Below are 17,996 nucleotides of genomic sequence, written 5' to 3'. Positions count from 1 at the left end.
CATAGCCGCGAACCTCCCTTCCAACCTGTCATTGTTGGTGGAGATTTCCAGGAACTTTCCCTCCAGATCTGTCTTCAGTTGTCCGAACTCGCATTCTAATACTTCCACCTTCTTTCCGGCCATCTTTCTTCTAACGGATCCCAAAAAATCTTCTTCCGGAAAAGATAAACTTGCTGAAATTTCAGAATTTCAGCCGCCGGTGGTCCCGAATCGATGCTCTGATACCAATTTGATAGGAAGTACTTAGGTCGCAAGTATTCCTATCCCCAAATTAGTAAAAACCAATAGTAAAACTGCTGTCCACAGCTAGAAAACAGCAAGAAACAGGGAGAAATTGAGAGAAAACACAAGTGAAGACTTGTATTCCACTAGATGCAAAGCAAAATAATCAAGATACAATTGTTCTTCGATCCGAGAGGAAGAACGTACTCTCCACAATCTCCGGCGATGCCAAGAGCCCCAAAACGAAACCTAGATCTCAAATGAAAATTCAAAATTCAAGATGAGGAGCCAATCCCCCCAAATCTCCTAATTATACAAATTAATCATAAAGGACAATAATGGACTTCCTAAAACAGCCTCTCATTCAAAAATTTTCCCTCCCACCATGCGTTTTAGCCACTGTTTGGGCCCACCGACTCCCGCTCCTCTGCGTTTTCCGCCTGGTTCCGCCCAACTCTGGCCCGTCGGGTGTAGAACCGGACCGGTCCAGGCGTAACACTGTGATCATCTATCGATGCTTTGCGGTTGGTTAGTTAGAGAAATTGGTTCAGGCCTTAATTTAAAGATTGATGCTTCCTTCCATTGCCATAAAGTATATAACAACTTTGGTGCTGCTGTGTTTTTTGAGTTTGTATTGCTTATATCATTAGCTGTTAACTTTCTAATTTGGATTGTCTAATATAGCTTTGCCTATCATTTGCGTAGGGATGATTCCCTATTAGCGAAATGCTTGATGTCTTTTAAAAGACAAATTATTGACTCTAGATATGTAGATTTTAAACGTCTATTTTGAAGAAAAGCATCAGTATTATATTTCCTTAAAATTTGCCATTTTTTATGAAATTGTAATTCTAACAAATGAATTTTTTTTTTTGAAAAGATGGTTAATCATGGTTTTTTTTTTTTAATATTTTCCTATGGTATTCATTGTTGTAGAAAAATTTATCTTGTGATAAGTTCAAATAGTTATTTGAATTCTTCATTTCTAATTATGCTTTTTTGAGCCACAGCATTATCAAGTGAACATATGAAGATCAATGAAATTCAGATGGTTTCTTTGCTGCTTTGAACATGTAGAAAGTTATATTGCATGTGCCATATAGTGTGTGTTTTTTTTTTTACTACAACAACAACATCGACAACAAGAAACCTTTATCCCACTATGTGCGGTTGGCATTGATCAGAAAGAAAAATTTAGGTACTTTTAGACGCCTGGCATAGATTGAGCACAATCAAAGCCACTCTACCCGGTTTTTCGCTATATCACTTTGGATGTAGAGATTTCCTCATTCTCATTCCCAACTTGATCAATTTCTGTAATTTGGTTGATAACATGTCAATTAAAAGAAATTTATGTTTCAAATATTGGTCTTACATTGTTAGGAAGCACACACATGTAATAACGATTTGTGCTAGGCCTGTCATGTCTTATATATGCTATTATATTGTTAGGAAGCAGACACATAAAATATTCTTTTTTGAACTTTTCATTTGCACTTGGCTAGCATATTTTTGTAATTATGCAAATTGGTGATTCTTGCTTATGTTTAACAGTATTAAAACCTTTTGATCTAAGTTAATACTTTGATATTTTTGGCTTCATACAATCAGTATGAATCTCCATTTTTTGGCCTTGGTCGAACTTTGGTGCATAATTGTTATTAAAAATTGTTCCTCTTGGAAACCATTCCCGTGGGGACTAAATTTCCTTGTTACATGACACACCTTTGCAAAGTTTGAGGCAACGCGAGATTGAAGGTTTGCTTGCATTCTAAAAGGTACCAATAGATTCATGCCTCATAAACACGATGGTATTGTTAGGCCGGTTCAGCTGGCTCTTATTTACAGGAGGCGGACAAGAGCTGCCTCCCTTCCTTCTTGCCGCCCAAACTAGTGGGCCCCACTAGTAGAAAATTAAAGAATGAGGGGTGGGCGGCTAGGATGAGAGAAATTTTGAATTAAAGAGTTTGAATTAGGGATTTTTTTTTTTTGAATTAGGAAATTAATGTATTAATAGTATGGGTTGTTTAGGGTTAGGGTTAGACATGCTTTGAGTGGTTTTCTTTTGTTCTCTTGAGGTTTCTTTTGAGTCTTGGACTCTAGATTCATCATCTAGAGATTGGTAGAGAACGATCTTCCTCTAGAATTGAGGATCAATTGTATCTTGCTTTATGTTTTCTTTTGCTTTGAATCCACTATGTCAATCTATCATTTTGGATTGATTTCATCAAGATTATCACCTTATTTCCACTGTTTTTATCAATTATTAGTAGGATTGCTTGCGAACTAAAGTATTTCCTCTTGGATTACTTACAAACTCAAGTATTTCCTATCAAGTATCTATCTATAAAACTAAAGAAACTCTGCAACTCTTATATTGATTGAATAGGAAAAATACAAAGCTCTAGGTATGTGTACCACCTATGATGTGCATTTCACATGGCCTGCAATGTAGTTGCTGAGGGGAGGTAACTAGGTAAGGCACAATGATGGCAGCATGCTCAATTGAACAGTCCTCCAATGGCTATTGATTTTGTGGGCTGATTAAGAACTTTTTGCTTGAACCTTATCCTGCCCTTTTATGTCGTTACCAATTGTATAGTTCAGGATATCGGTTGGTCATAGAATTGCCTCAAAAGTACTCCTAGCTTTATCTTTAGAGCAGAAGGTACTGGGGGTGGCGATTAATGATCAAATTGCTTAGGCCCTCTCCAACCGAACTCCAAACGCATGAATGGCGTCTCTCGCTAGCTCCAGCCGAACGGCAAAACTTCCGGTATTTGGTTGCCAGTGAACAGTGCGACGTCAATATTGTGTTATTTTTCTGTCTCTACCGGATTTGCCAAAGAAACGCACGAAAGAGGAGAAAGACGATTATCTTCTGCGAATGGCGCAAAATGGAATTTGATTGGAGATGAATCACGTCATGTTTTAGTTTCACTGTATTTTGAAGTGAAATATGAGATTTTTGGTTGGAGATGACCTTAGTGAATGTATGATGTGCAGGTCTTGTACGTCTTATGCAGCTTGAACAAATTTCTGATTTTCTTTGAAAAGCTTTTCTGGAAATTAAAAAATGTTGAGGATGTGTTTAAGGGTTTTAAAAGTTTTATTACTCCAAATTTTACAAATTACAGTCACTGTTGCTCTATTTATTAGTTTTCTGGAGAGTATTTTAATTGTTTTCTTTTAAGCAAAAGGTTTTTCTTTCGCATTGTATTTGACTGCAACAACAACGTAATGTATTAAAGGATTCTTGTCTTGATTATTCAACAAGTATTTGACTATTAAGATATAACTAATAGGTAATCCAACTTGTTTGTGCTTGTGAGAACTACCATGTTTCATGTTGTGTGCTACTGTTGTATACCCAATTTTCCAAACATAATCTCTTATATTGTACTGACTAGTCCTGTCTGCTTCAGAACCTGTGTTGAACAATGTGAAAAGACAGGAAATGTAGGAGACATATCTATCCCACACTGTTTGTTTTCCTCCAGTAGTGATGAGGCTGTTAATAATACATGGTACATGCAAGAACCACTTTACTTGCAATGGAAACAATTGAACTGCAAAAGTGATTGTTGCTATCATTGTATGATCCAAAGAGAAAGTGAAAGGGAGGCACTTGGCCTCAGTCCTGTCAAGTATCATGGGAAATGGCCATTCAAGCGCATCTTTGTCTTTCAGGTGTCATTTCATAATATCCTGATATATGTTGAATGTCCTTTTGTTTTATTAAGGCTTCATTTGAGACAGCTTTTTTATTGTTTCTTATTTCTTAAAGCAGCTTTTTAATACAAAATTTTTAATTTTTTTAGTAAAAATTTGCTTTAAGAAGCAGTAAGAAAACCGTCCCAAATGAAACCTAAATCTACAAGTTTTTTTTTTTCTGCAATTTGTGCAGATCATGTTGTATTATCTGATTTCCTTGAGTGTTTTGTCTCTTCATTCTGCATAGCCAAGTTTAACAAACTTTTTCCTTGCATCAGGAGCCTGCTTCAGCTGCCTTGTCTGCTTTCAATCTAATGATGCATTTCGTTGGATGGCTCTCATTCTTTGTATTAGTAAATTACAAGCTTCCTCTTAGGCCCCATAGCAAGAGAACTTACTATGAATACACTGGGTTGTGGCATATCTATGGTCTCTTATCAATGAATGCCTGGTTTTGGAGTACTATATTCCATACAAGGTAAGCCATTAATCTTAATCATAACACTGAATTTTCTGTATTCACCCTTCATTAACTATATTTTTCAATTGGTATGGTTCTCAGAGACTTTGAAATGACTGAGAAGCTGGATTACTCGTCAGCTGTGGCTTTACTTGGATACTCATTGATTCTATCTTTGCTGCGAACATTTGATGTGAAGGATGAGGCGACTAGAGTTATGTTTGCTGCCCCTATTTTGGCCTTTGTGACAACTCACATATTGTTTCTTAACTTCTATCAACTTGATTATGGTAAAGCTTTCTGATCTATTGTTGAATTCCTTTCTTCATCACAACTATCATTTAATATTCTCTTTTTAGATCTTGTCTTTGGGGTATAACTTCATGAATACTTATTTTCCATTATTCCTTATTAGATGCATATCATTTGTTGCTAAAATGCATTCATTTGATAGGATTGAGAATAATATTTAGCCCATCCAACATTCCATCACTATCCTCACTCTTACTTCTATAAATCTTTATGAATTCTCATTTTTCACTTATTTCTATTGAATGCTCTATGAGTTTGTTAAACTCATAATGAATAAATCTTTTTAATGATTAAAATCTATATTATTTTGTCTTCATATTTTCATTTTTAATCATTTGTTTCTCTTTTTTGCTGCTCGTCTAATGGATGTTTCTATACTTTATAATATAGCTTGAACCACCTAAGAGTCTAAAATACGAGAAATTATTCTGTGTGGACGCCCAACGCTGTCCGGAGATCAACCAAAATGCACCACATCACCCCAGTGCTTGGTACCACTGACATGGCGCATTGTGGTTGGTCTCCGAACTGCGTTCTGCGTTCGGTCTCCGCACAAAATAATTTCTCCTAAAATACAAGAGTGAATTTTATGTTTGAGGGGTTTATGAAGGAACAATGAGTATTTCTATGATAATTTGAATAGAAGTTGTTCGAAATATTTTGTTAAGAATAGATTTAACCACCTAGAGTAACGATGATGATTGTACTATCAATATTTTTTTTCCTGCAACACTCAAATTTATTCAATACAATCAACCTGCTTGTAGGGTGGAATATGAAAGTTTGTGTTGTAATGGGCATCATTCAACTACTCGCGTGGGCAATCTGGGCTGGAATGAAGCGTCACCCTCATCGCTTCAAGCTTTGGACAGTTGTGTTTGGGGCTGCCATTGCCATGCTTTTGGAGATCTATGATTTCTCACCATATGGTGGATATGTGGACGCCCATGCACTGTGGCATGCAACCACCATTCCTCTCACCTATTTGTGGTGGAGTTTCATCAAGTCAGATGCAGAATACAGGACTGCAATGCTTGTCAAGAAAGCCAAGTGATATTGAAATTGCAATAGAAAATCAGGTTTTTCTACTGTACCGACAGTAATAGATTGATTAGAGTTGCTTCGCATACTCTTCACCCCATTTTCTGCTATTTATTTCTCTTTTGTCAACAGATAAATGGGATTTTTTTTTTTTGGGTTGAAAACTGGTGTTTTTGTAATAGATTTGTTTAGATTATTTAACGTGAATTGTGTAAGTTTATTTGGCTTTTTCTGTCTCTTGCAGCTCATTGTTTATTTTTTTTACTGAACTGTTTCCAAATGATTGGATGGATGGTTGAGAAAACTCCATAAGCATTTTTGGATATCAATATTTGTTGGAAATTGAGATGTTGAAGTTGTTTTACTGTATGGTTGGTGTCAAATGTATTATTAAGGGATTCCTCCGTGGATTCATCCTTTATTTTTTTCCTAAAAGAAATCTAGAGAATGGTTATTGAAGACTGCACATGATAAAAATGTTCCATGGAGAAATTTCTCTTGCACATTTCTCACTATATTCAAATCATATATTATGTTGCTTTGAGGGAATGTTTAGCATTAACATAATATATTAAATGATTCATATCATGATTATTCGACCAGTTTTATTCTAGCTATCAACTAACTAACACATCCCTTCATTTTTATCATCCAGGATTTAGATATGACAAAGAAAGTGATAAGATTTAAAGTTGCCCATCTATGGTTAAAGTGAAGAGTTGCTTAGTCAGTGAGCAAGCTACACTATAATTTAGTGTTCATTTGAGACAATTTTCTCATATTTTTGTATTTTGTTGATCTGAGAGCACAAATCTAACATTTTATTGGATCAAAACTTTCATTCTACCATACAAAGATTGATAAAAATAAAGAGAAAAAAATACACAAGTATTCTAATGCAACAAATCAAAAGCAACCTCTCCAACTATGCCACAAATGATATGCTCTCCTATCTGCTCTACAACTGTCCCAAACTCTTCCACACAAACCCAACCAATCCAGCCAAAATCCCATGAAGCATTCAGAAACATATCTTTGCACCTTAGATCTCTTTCCAACCTCAAATACAAATCATCTTTTAAGTCAGCAGTTCTGTAATAGCCATTTAATTCCTTCATACCATTGCAGACATCTTCCACTAGTTGTTCTAAAGATATCAGAAGTTTTGAACTTTGTTGATAAGTTCCACACATAGGATGGTTCAAGAGCTCAAGTTGGTAACTTTTTCTAGTTATCAGCTCCATAGCACAGCCAATTAGAAGTTTATAAGCATTTCTGCTTTCAAATTCTTCAAAATTACTGTTTTGATAGGATTTAGTTCTATATACCTGAACATCAAATCCAAAGAGTTCTTCTGCTTCAGTTAAGAAATCTGGGCTGGTTAGAAGTAGCAGTTTGACGTCCTTTTGAGGTCCAGCCGCTTCTTTCAAAGCTTTTGTTTTATCATAAGGTGGCATAGCTGCTTTCACTGATATTCTCTGCTTGCAAACTTTGCTACCCTTTGGCATAACTTCATAAAAGCTTTTAGATCCCATTCTTGTGCTTTCTTTACAAAAAATAATTTCATTATTTCAGCTAATTAACATAGAAATCATAATACTGCAGTTATATAAAGAAATATAGGTTTTACCTCCATAGCCAAGTTTAGAGTCTTCTAACATTTGTTGTGGGAAGTGAATAGGTGAAGTGCAAAAACTTTTGTAAAAATCACTAGCCTTGTTGGTAGGTCTACTTCTTTTGCCAACTCCAATGTACTTTGTGTTTGCAGACTGGGGGCAATGAATATAAATAAAAACATTAGTAAATTGTATGCATCTCTTTTCTACCACACAAAAATGTTTCTTATATAGCAATCTAAAACAAAAATTAGTTCAACTACAAGAATCTCACTTTATTAATATGGAATTACAAATATACTGATCGGTTTTCAGATTCAATGTTACTTTTTTTTTTTCTACTTTCATTTAATTAACATCATTTAATAAATACTTAGCTGAAAGAACTAAGTGATTAAGATTTTGTTTGAAATAGCTTTCGTACTGTTTCTTAAAACAGTTTTCTAGTATAAAATTATCTAATTCAAGAAATTTTTGTACTAGAAAGCTGTTTTAGAAAGCAACAAAAAAGTTGTTCCAAATAAAGACTAATGATGAGAGAGAAAGCAAAGTTACCTTTATGTTTTTGGATATTCCAGACATCTTTTCTCCACTCTTCTTGCCATCCATTAAATAGGTGCCAGAATGCTTTGCCATGGTTTTGGCATTAGCAATGGAAATATTCTTTCTAGATGTGCTTGATTGAACATAGACAGCTTGAGCTCCACCTTTCGCAGTAGCAAGATTTTTATCAGCCTTAGCCAGTGGTTCTTTGATTCTTTTGGTTTGAAATAGTGGAAGTGTAACTTGGACATCCCTTTTCTCTTCAGAAGCTTTACCACTCAAGATTCTACCTTTAGTTACACCTACAGCCATTGGTTCCTTTCTCTGCTGTTTATGAGTTACAGAAGCTTGATTCCTATGCTTTGGAAACAATTCCATTGAAACTTTATCCATTTTCTTGATTGCTTTTATTCTGTTTAACATATGCCCATCACCAGAAACCTCCTTTTTTAAATACAATTCAGCTGGCAGATTTTCTTTCTTTTTATGATTCTCTCCTTTGTTCTCATGGGCTAATTGCAGAGGCTTCCTGATCAAAATGGTTGGGGCTTCACTTCCATTAACATGCGATCTTCGTTCATCGCTGGTGAGGCATGGTTGAATCCTCAAGTTCTCATAATCAAGAGGTTCTTTATAAATATTTTCCATCTTACCGTTATTCTGTTCTTTTTTCAATGATTGAACAACTTGCATAGGGATTTTTTCTAAACCCATAAGCTTTGCAATCACATTTGGATCTTTGGCTCTCATTGTCAGATCTGTCATGCCTTGGGAATTTTCGGTCAAGCTAAAGCTGCAATTTGTGGGGAACTCAATAAACCGGTTCGAAGAGGCAATGCCATGATTACTGAAAGACACAAGATTTTGATTGTTATATTTACCTCTAATAGCACTCTTCATCTCATCAGAATGATTCCTTGAAGAGCCATTAGTGGATATACTATTGATAATATCATCATATATACCTACTCCAAATCTTAGAGAACCAAATTCTTCAACATTGTTATCTTCCTCTACTTGTCTTTCTTTAATGAAGCCGAATTCACGCTTTTGCTCCATGAAGGACATCATCCTTGAGGTTTCCTGCAGCCTTCTGATGGTTATTAAGGACTCCTGGAGTGCCAAAGAATCTCTCAGTAGATCCTTTGCTATGTATTTCGATCGAGTATCGAGATTTGGTGCTTTAGACCATGAATCAATCATCTGGGTTAACTTGCGAACTCCTCGGGCGACCTCCAAGAGCTGTAACTCACTGCTGTCTCTGCAGTCCATTGGCACTCCAATTCTTTGTTTCTATGCTGTGATTTGGGCATCAATTGCTATACTGGAGATGCTGAGAAATGAAATTTGCTCTAATTTTACAAAACTGCAATTCCATCCTCAGAGAGATGAGAATATCTCACCTTAAAAATAAGTAAAGAATAACTTTCTCTTATAAATTGCTGAGATAATCTAACTAGAAAATAGCTTGGCTAAAGATAAAACAACTAATCTAGCCTTGAAAGGGGGCACAATTCACACAAAGAAGTTACTACAACTCATACAGTAAACAAAAGAGTAAAATCCACATTTTAAAAGCCAATGACAAGAAATGGCATCTTTCATAGGGGGCTTAATCCCATTCACATGAGTCAAAGCTGTTGTTTAGTATCCTATTTAAGGCAAGATTTAAGCAAAATTCAGCTTAAGGGACCTTTTGGCAACAAGTAGGATTTAACTTTAGTGAGATTTAGTAAATCTTGTAAATCCAAATTTAGTAAATCCTAAGTGCTTGTTTGGTATCCGATTTGAAGCCGAATTTATAATAAATCTTGCCAAACAGTTTTCGAGCTTGCAACTAATCTGAGTCCCACGTAAATCTCGAATTTAGGACATAAATTCGAGATTTATTAAATCCCGTTGTTCGGTAAATTTAATGGGATTTACGCTAGCCAAAACTCTCCTGCAACCCCATGTCGTCGAGTACCTGCAACACCATTATCTACAATAATGACGGGTTCACGTTGCTCACGTATTCCGCCCTAGTCTCTCTGATTCATCTTCTTCCTAGATCAACTGCTTTTCTTCGTTGACAGGCACCGCGAGGACAAATTCCTCGCCACACATGTACTGCTCTTGCTTTTGACAAGAAGAGCTAAAATGATGACTTTTGCTTCATTTGCATGAAATAATCTTTTGATATGTTGATTTCCCTTTTCTGGCTTTGTTTGAAGTAGTAACTAATAAATTGAAGAATGAAGAAAGCCTAATGTTATTCACAGTACATGTTTACTATAACTTTTTAATGATTTTAGTAAAGAATCATAAAAAGAAATATGCATATGCTGATGTGAACTTATAAAAACTAAAAGGAAAAGTAAAAATTTCTTATGTCTTACATGCTCATTTGTCGATTCACTGCCAATTTTGTTGATGAGAGCAAAGAGTTATGAATAAAGTGACATATTTGCTTAGATTAGTATAATAATCAGATAAATATGTACATAATTATTTCTTCTAACAGTGATAAACAACTATCAAAGACAAGCAGTTTACTCGAGAAATTACTTGAAAAAAAGTAGTAGAATTAACTATAATATCTGATATTAATTAAGGTACTCGAGAAATCACAAAAGTTATCTGAATAAATGGCTAAAATATTGGGCTTCGTCGATATGGATGTATCAGGATCTACATCGATGCTGACATCTCATTCGAAAACAGCAATTTATAAAATATTAATGAAATGAAGCAACCGGTACTTGATAAGCGATCTTTTTATGCTGGGTTTGACAAATAAAATTTAGAATTCGTGAGTACAAAGAGTCATCGAGCGTTATCTATCTGCATAATAGTGTGTTTGATCTTGGTTGAACAATTTGTGAAATAAAAAATGGTACAACTCCCAAAATATCTTTTGAAGTTATGACTATAGGTTGGGGGAGCAGTAAAAATACAAAATTATGATATTTCGTTAGTGTATAGCAAAAATTAGGGGTTTCAAAACAGGTCGACGGGTCAGGTCAAACCCAAGTTGATCCAGGTCTAAACAGGTCAACCCAAATCCGATCCGTTATTACAAATGGGTCAGGTATTTCAACCCGGACCTGACTCGCTCGAGTTACCGGGTTGACCCAATTTGACCCACAAATATGTTTAATTTAAAAATGGGTGAGATGACGAGAGCGACGGCCGGTTGCACAACGACGAGGTGACTAGGCGGCACGACGGCAGGCGAGGAGGTGTCGGAGACGCTGGAGACGCTGCACGGCGAGGTCGATGTCAACCTTCAATGAGACGTGCAAACTCGACGTGTCAAACCGCAAACGGATTGAATGACTGATTATTGTCCACTAACGCCTAATGGACGGACCGTGGGCAGATTACGAAGTACCTGTTGAGTGGTGGCCTATTGGCTACTGTGTAGCGTGATGGGAGGCCGCACGGTGGACGGAGGACCTGCTAGCTAGCCTGGCTGCGACTCGACGTCTCGAAATAGCTAGAGTGCCCGACGGTGAACGCAACCAGAAGTCCAAACGTCATGCTCACGTATCAAATGCGGGCCATGCCACACGCGACAGTCATTCTACCGGGTCAAATCGGGTTGATTTCGGGTTTCTGGGTCAACCCCAACCCAACCCAGTTTCACAAACGTGTTCTAAACTCGAACCTGAACCCAACCCGTATGGTAAACAGGGAATTTTTAGGGTCAGGTTTCGGGTCGTGTCAGATTTTGGAGAATTATTCTGTGCGGAGACTGGGGGCAGAACGTCATCCGGAGACCAACAAGAATGCGCCACGTTAGTAGTACCGAGCCGCGGTACCGAGCGGTACCAAGCAATATTGAGCAAGGGGTGATGTGGCACATTTTGGTTATTCTCCGGACAGCGTTTGACATCCGCGGAGAATAATTAATCCTAATTTTGACATCCCTAACAAAAATGAGAACTTTTTAAAAGGAAAAGCTTTTGTTCGTGGAAGTTCTAGTACCCAACACCGCCTAGATGAAGACATCTTCATTCAAATCGGCCAACCAAAAAGCACGATCCAAAATCCTAACTGATCGGAAGAGCATAACCTTGTATTAAGAAAGCTCCTATTGGAGCAATTCTTATTCAGGAAAATTTGTAATGGTAATTTGAAGAATGAACAGTGGTCTAATCTAGTTATTGTGCTTAAAAAACGTGAGTGATACAAACCCATTGTTATTGTAGATAAGGGCATCGTAGGTACTCGATGACACGGGCGTCGCAGGAGAGTTTTGGCGGGATTTACGCGGGATTCGGATTTATTGCGCGCTCGAAAGCTGTTTGGCAGGATTTACTGTAAATCTGGCTTCAAATCCGATACCAAACAGCCCCTCAATCTTGCAAAACAGATTTTTTCATGCTTTAGATCTTACTGTTTTGATAAATAAGTATTTCCCCCACTCACAAACAGTAAATCCCAAAACAAATAATCAAACAATTTTCAGGTTTTCAACTCGCTTGAGATTTACTGAGTTGAACCCTACTTGTACCCCAAACCAGCCCTATTGAATCAGCAAACCCTAGAAGAAGAAACCACGTGACAATCTTTTCCAACTGCCAGCTCTACTTCGAGAAGCCAACAATGCTTACATAAAATGAAAGCGGGATGTAAAAAAAAAAACTATAAATCGAGCCCCAACCAAAGCTCACTGTTTGAAGAAAATCAAAGAAAACAAACATTCTATCAGAAAATACGTTAACTTATTTTTCACGGAAAAAATCTTCAGCAAAATTTCATCTTTCCTCTAAATCCCCAGAGAAAACAAAGAGTAAAAATACCTTGGCACCGTTGGTAATCATAAGCGCCATGAATCTGGAGCTTCGTGACTCGAGAAACTATGAGAAGAAACCAGATACATTTACGAGGAAAAGCACTTTTTTTTTTTTTCAGGCAATCAGAACTTTCTCCTCTGCCGCATGGACTCGAGAAGTAACCAGTCTTCCAGATGAATTGAATGAGTCGGCCTTTTAGCTATTCCCATCACATATCAGAGTCAGGCCTCATAAATCTCTGCCATGGTTGCCGGCAGGTGAATAATGGGTATGCGGTGAAGGGTAGATTTGAGAGCATTGGCTGAAGTAACAGAGTAAAGGAGTGCCAGTAAAGAGTAGCCATGGGGTACTAAGATATTCTTATAAAAAGAGATTTGGACAGGCGAGACGGATCAGAGCAGATTTCTTTTGTTGGTAGCTTGAGCGTTAAGCGCGAAAAAAGCGGACCCTTTTCTTCAACGTTGAATGAAAAAAAAAAATATTAAGTTATATATAGATAAGATTTGATATAAAATTTTTGATGATAATTTATAAGATAAGTGAACGAAAGGGGCTTTAAGTTTGTGTCCACGCAAGATTTTATTTTATTAAATTTCATCTAAATTTTTATGAATATTGTTGCGTCCTGGAGTATCCACGACGGTAGAGAAATATAAAACATGACATCTTAGTTTTGTACGAAGATCTAGCACGCAAACAGGAAATGAAATAACACTATGATTTTTACGTGAAAAACTCCAGAAGAGAGGAAAAAATCACGGGACCTAGCATAGTTTGAATGAATCCACTAGTATTGCAGTTGATTACAAATTAGGCCCTTCCTTGGGGGAAGGTTTTAACTTGATGTACATCTTATAGAGTACATTACATGATGAGAATATAAAGAATCACTGATGATGTATTTGTTTGGTCTGAAGGACTGTAGTCGGTGGACGACGTAAGTCAAAAGGACCGCTATCTGATGATGGAGATCATAAGGACAGCGTCAGGTAGAAATCCATATATGGATAGAAATCCCACATTGGATAGTTATCCGACGAAAACCTGACAACTGGCAGAAGTCCAGTGTCATGTAGAAATTTGGCGACAAGCGGAGGTCCGTTGTTAGGTAGAAGTCTGAATTCAGTCGGCGGCCGGGGAGAACTCCGATGTTAGATGATATTCGAGCAAAACTCCAGAGTCCTTTGGAGATCGGGCAGAGTTCTGACGTCACTGGAAAGTCGGGCGGAATTCCGGTGTCACTTGGAAGTCGGGCAGAATTCTGATGTCATTCGGAAGTTAGGAATAATTCCAACGGCGGTGGTCGATGAGGAGTTTCTTCCCTCATAATCTTCTCTTTTGCATTCTCTTCTTCCTTCTCTTCTTGCTTGGGTCCCCTTTAAAGAGAAATGGGGGGTCTATTTATAGATTTCTGGAGTGGCATGACCCATAAATAGATGAGAGATTAGGAGCAAATGTAGAGTGGTTTGATGGATGGCCGATATTGAATCCCTTGATCATGTACCATTCATCAGACATTTGAAGGTCTTAATGATGTCGGAATTTGGCAATCTTGGGCTCGTTGGATTCGTCTCATCGAGTCGCTCGATTCGACTATAAGCACATCATGTTTAGAAATCGTTTGGTAACTCAAATTGTGGTTCAAAACTACCAACAACGCTTCGAGTCCTTGATTTGGACTCATTTGGGCTCGGATTGAGTTGAATTTGATGTCGTTGGCTTTGTACTTCCGAGACGATCAGTTCGACTGTAAGTTTACTGAAATCGGAGTTCAATTGATCCCGGATTTAATTTTTGAAGTTTCCAACTAGATTTTTGCCTCGAGATTCGTGCCCGATCAAGATAATTTTTAATGATATATCAAATATAATAAAAAATTAATATTTTTATCATCTCTTGTATTAGAAGTTTTATAGTTTTTATAATTTTTTATATAGTTTTTAGAATTTTTATATCATATTGATATTCTTAGGGCGCTCTAAAAATCGCTAAAAAGATTTGTTTTGAAGGGTTAACAAAAACCACTTAGGCTTCGTTTGGTTCTTCCTCTCTTTCTGTAAAAGGTAATTTTAGAAGCAATGGTTAAGGAAATGAAGTTTTTTAATGGAGAAGCAAATATCAAAATACTTATGAAAACAATAGAAAAATGAAGTTCCCTAAAATGCATTTTCATAGACATGTCTCATCCAAACAATCCCAAAAAAATTTTCTCCATTTTTAAACAGAAAAGTTAAAAAAAGTGCCGAAACATACGAGGCCTTAGGCATGCTACTCTTCCATGTATGTTGAGAGTTGCAACTTTTTCTTATTAATTTTCAACTTGGATTAATCTTATCATTCCCTTCAGCATTGTTGTGTGTTAGAATATTTGCAACGATAGAGAAAGAGTTTACTTTGTAGCTTTGTAAAAAGAGTCGGTACACATGTAGATAAAATAGAAGAATACATAGACTATAATTTTCGTGTAAGAGATCAATAAAGAAAAAAATCATGATGCCTAACCCAGTTGAAATAATTCACTATAAACTTAAAGCTACCAAAGTACTCTCTTCTCTATAATTAGAGACAAAGGATTACAAAATTGTGAGCATATAGAAGGTCTACTATAGATTTAGCAAAGATTGTTGGAGAAGCAATGAAGCAAAGAAGATGATAGAGAAAGATGTTAGTCGAAATTAAATGACGGTTGTCACATGATATTAATCATATGATAAAGAATATAATACAATAACAAGGTAGTGATTAGGAGTGTCAATATTTGACACGACTCGAAAATCTAACTTGAACTATACTCGAAAATTTCTGGTTAGGGTCAACCCGTTTTGCAAACGGGTCGAGTTTGGGTTCCCGGATTCGAGCTGTTTGAAAAAATAGGTCTGGTTCAGATTGACTCAGAAACCCGAACTCAACCAGGTTTACCCTGGGAAATTTGTGTGCGAGTCATGTTCGCGTTGACCTTTGCTATCTCGTTCGCACTGCCGCCGTCCTGTCAACATTTTTGTCGTCTCATCGAGTGTTCGCATCTAACGTGAGTCATGTGATCACATCTCGTCGAGTGCCACTATCGTCGTCCTGACCTCTAGCTGATTTAAATTTAAACAAGACGATTTCTTCTAGTGTCGCTGACTACTGTTGTCGTCCCGCCGCTTTCCGTCTCTCCCGCGGCCTCATCGTCCGCCTCTCCGCACGACCCCACCCTGCCCGATGATATTCGTCTGCAAAATCAACACATCCTTCGACGCCCGTCGGTAAGCTGTCGAGTGCTGACTCGCCAGCAAGAAACACCTCCTTTAACGATGTTCCTTCCGGTGAGACAACGACGGGTTGGCGAGTCATGACGAATTGACCCCGATCTAAAGCAGGTCGGATTCGTGTCAAAGAAAAATGTCACATTTTAAAAAATGGTTCGAGTCCGGTCAATATGTGTTGGATAAATTCTGGGTTTGATCGAACCTGACCCATGACCCGATTTTTGAAAGCCCTAGTAGTAATAGTTAAATAATGATAATTTGAATGATAGTGGTCAAGGGACAATAGTCAAACCATGGTGTTCAAATGATAGGGAATGTACTATAATAGTAATGTTGTAATAGCCATCATGAAAAAATTCAAGTAATTAAAGTTAATTAAGTTAAAAATTGATACGTCATCAAAAATCATTTTGACCAGATGAATCTCAAAGCATATATGAGTTGATAACTCCCAAAATTAAATTTGGAGCCATCCAAACTCCAATTTTAGCAAACTTATAGTCAAATTGAATGTCTCGAAGACACAAACCCAACGACACCAAAATCGGTTTAATTCAAGCCCAAATGTGTCCAAATATGAGGACCGAAGCACATTTAGAATGTTCAAAATATAAATCAGATAACCAAATGATATTCAAATATAGTATGTTTATAGTCAAATCAAGCGGCTCGACGAGAAAAATCCAACGAGCCCAAGAATGCTTAATTTTGACATCAATAAGGTAATTACATGTTGAATGAATGCTCTATAATTAAAAGAATCAATATGAGGCGTTTGATGGAGTACTCCAAAATTATCCTAGATTTTCTTCATTTTTATGGAGTATGTCACTCAAAATAAATCTATAAATAGGCGTATACTCTCTTCATGAAGGGCTCCTTTGGCTGTAGGTTGGATAGAGCTTTAAGGCTTCAAGGATTATAGAGTTCTACCCAAGCATCACCGCAGACGAATTTTCTTTGACCACTGCTGGACCACCGAATAGTCGCTGACTGTCGCCGGGCCACCATTTGTCCATTGACCGTCGTCGCACCACCGCCCGTACGCCTATCGTCACCCTATGTTATTACTATAAATTAACTGATAAAATATTCATTTTAAAAATAAGAGACATGCAACACAAATATGAACTAGTAAAATATGCATGACATATGAATGAAATTTAAAAAAATAGTCATAAAAAAATCACCATATTATGTAATATAATATTGAAAACATATGGTATATGTGTCATGAAAAATCTTTATTAATATTATTTTAATAAATATTAGGTAGATTTACTTAAGTGTTATAAAATTTTTATATATTTACATATTCAATGGCAAAAAATTTCTATTAAGTAATATGACACTCAAGTTTCTATATCATATAAAAATATTATTAATATTAACATGCTTAAAATAAAACACATCTTTCAATGCTAGAGGGGTCAACATGTATTGCGTGTATGATTCAAGTTTGACTCAAAATTGATCTGATTTGAATACAGTCAACCTGAACACATCTCATTTAATGATAGGATAAAAAAGATAGACCCGAACATGACCTATTAAGTGAATGATCCGAACTGATCTGTTAACCTATTTAGTTTTTTGTTTTTTTTTTTTAATTTATCAAATATATAATTTTTTATTTAATAAAAAATAAGATAACACCAACAAATAAAAATAATAAATAAGTAATTTGTAGGTCACAATCAGGTTTGAGTTAACCTGTGATCCTAACCTGTTTAAGGGCATCTCCGACTGAACTTCAAAAGCTTGAATGGCGTCGCGCGTGAGCTCCAGTCGAATGATAAAACTTCCGCTATTTGGTTGCGGGTGAACAGTGGGACGCCAATATTGGCGTTGCACTGTTCATCCTTGCTATTTTCCTGTCTCTATCGAACTTGCCGAAGAAACGCGCAAAAGAAGAGAAAAAACATTACCTTCGCAAAAGGGGGCAAAATAGAGTTCGATTGGAGATGAATCACTGCATTTTTTAGTTTCACAGCATTTTGGAGTGAAAAATGAGATTTACGGTTGGAGATGCCCTAATAAACAAGTCAAAATTCTA

At 36.6% G+C, this 17,996-nt stretch overlaps 2 protein-coding genes across 6 annotated transcripts; one reads left to right on the top strand and one right to left on the bottom strand.

The window, feature by feature from the left end:
• The first annotated feature begins 3,406 nt into the window (after positions 1–3,406).
• Positions 3,407–5,986, top strand: LOC110104235 (post-GPI attachment to proteins factor 3). Its single transcript, XM_020833251.2, has 4 exons — positions 3,407–3,912; positions 4,215–4,414; positions 4,499–4,686; positions 5,476–5,986. The coding sequence occupies exons 1-4, from the start codon at positions 3,562–3,564 to the stop codon at positions 5,760–5,762; spliced, it is 1,026 nt and encodes a 341-aa protein (XP_020688910.1). The 5' UTR covers positions 3,407–3,561; the 3' UTR covers positions 5,763–5,986.
• A 563-nt stretch (positions 5,987–6,549) lies between these two features.
• LOC110104237 lies at positions 6,550–13,125 on the bottom strand. Of its 5 annotated transcripts, none has more exons than XM_028693114.1 (5): positions 12,696–13,125; positions 9,875–10,127; positions 7,921–9,241; positions 7,380–7,518; positions 6,550–7,295 (listed from the first exon to the last, which is right to left on the bottom strand). In XM_028693114.1, the coding sequence occupies exons 3-5, from the start codon at positions 9,178–9,180 to the stop codon at positions 6,643–6,645; spliced, it is 2,052 nt and encodes a 683-aa protein (XP_028548947.1). In that variant the 5' UTR covers positions 9,181–9,241; positions 9,875–10,127; positions 12,696–13,125; the 3' UTR covers positions 6,550–6,642. The 5 variants fall into 5 exon arrangements, with proteins under 5 accessions (XP_028548947.1, XP_028548948.1, XP_020688914.1 ...); XM_028693115.1 differs by having other exon boundaries at positions 9,920–10,127; XM_020833255.2 differs by lacking the exon at positions 9,875–10,127 and having other exon boundaries at positions 7,921–9,311.
• Between the last annotated feature and the right edge of the window lie 4,871 nt (positions 13,126–17,996).

Source organism: Dendrobium catenatum, unplaced genomic scaffold (assembly GCF_001605985.2).
Source record: "Dendrobium catenatum unplaced genomic scaffold, ASM160598v2 fragScaff_scaffold_231, whole genome shotgun sequence".
In the NCBI taxonomy this organism is placed as follows: domain Eukaryota; kingdom Viridiplantae; phylum Streptophyta; class Magnoliopsida; order Asparagales; family Orchidaceae; genus Dendrobium; species Dendrobium catenatum.
The sequence above is the reverse complement of the archived record's forward strand: the minus strand, read 5'-3'. Positions and strand labels throughout refer to the sequence as shown.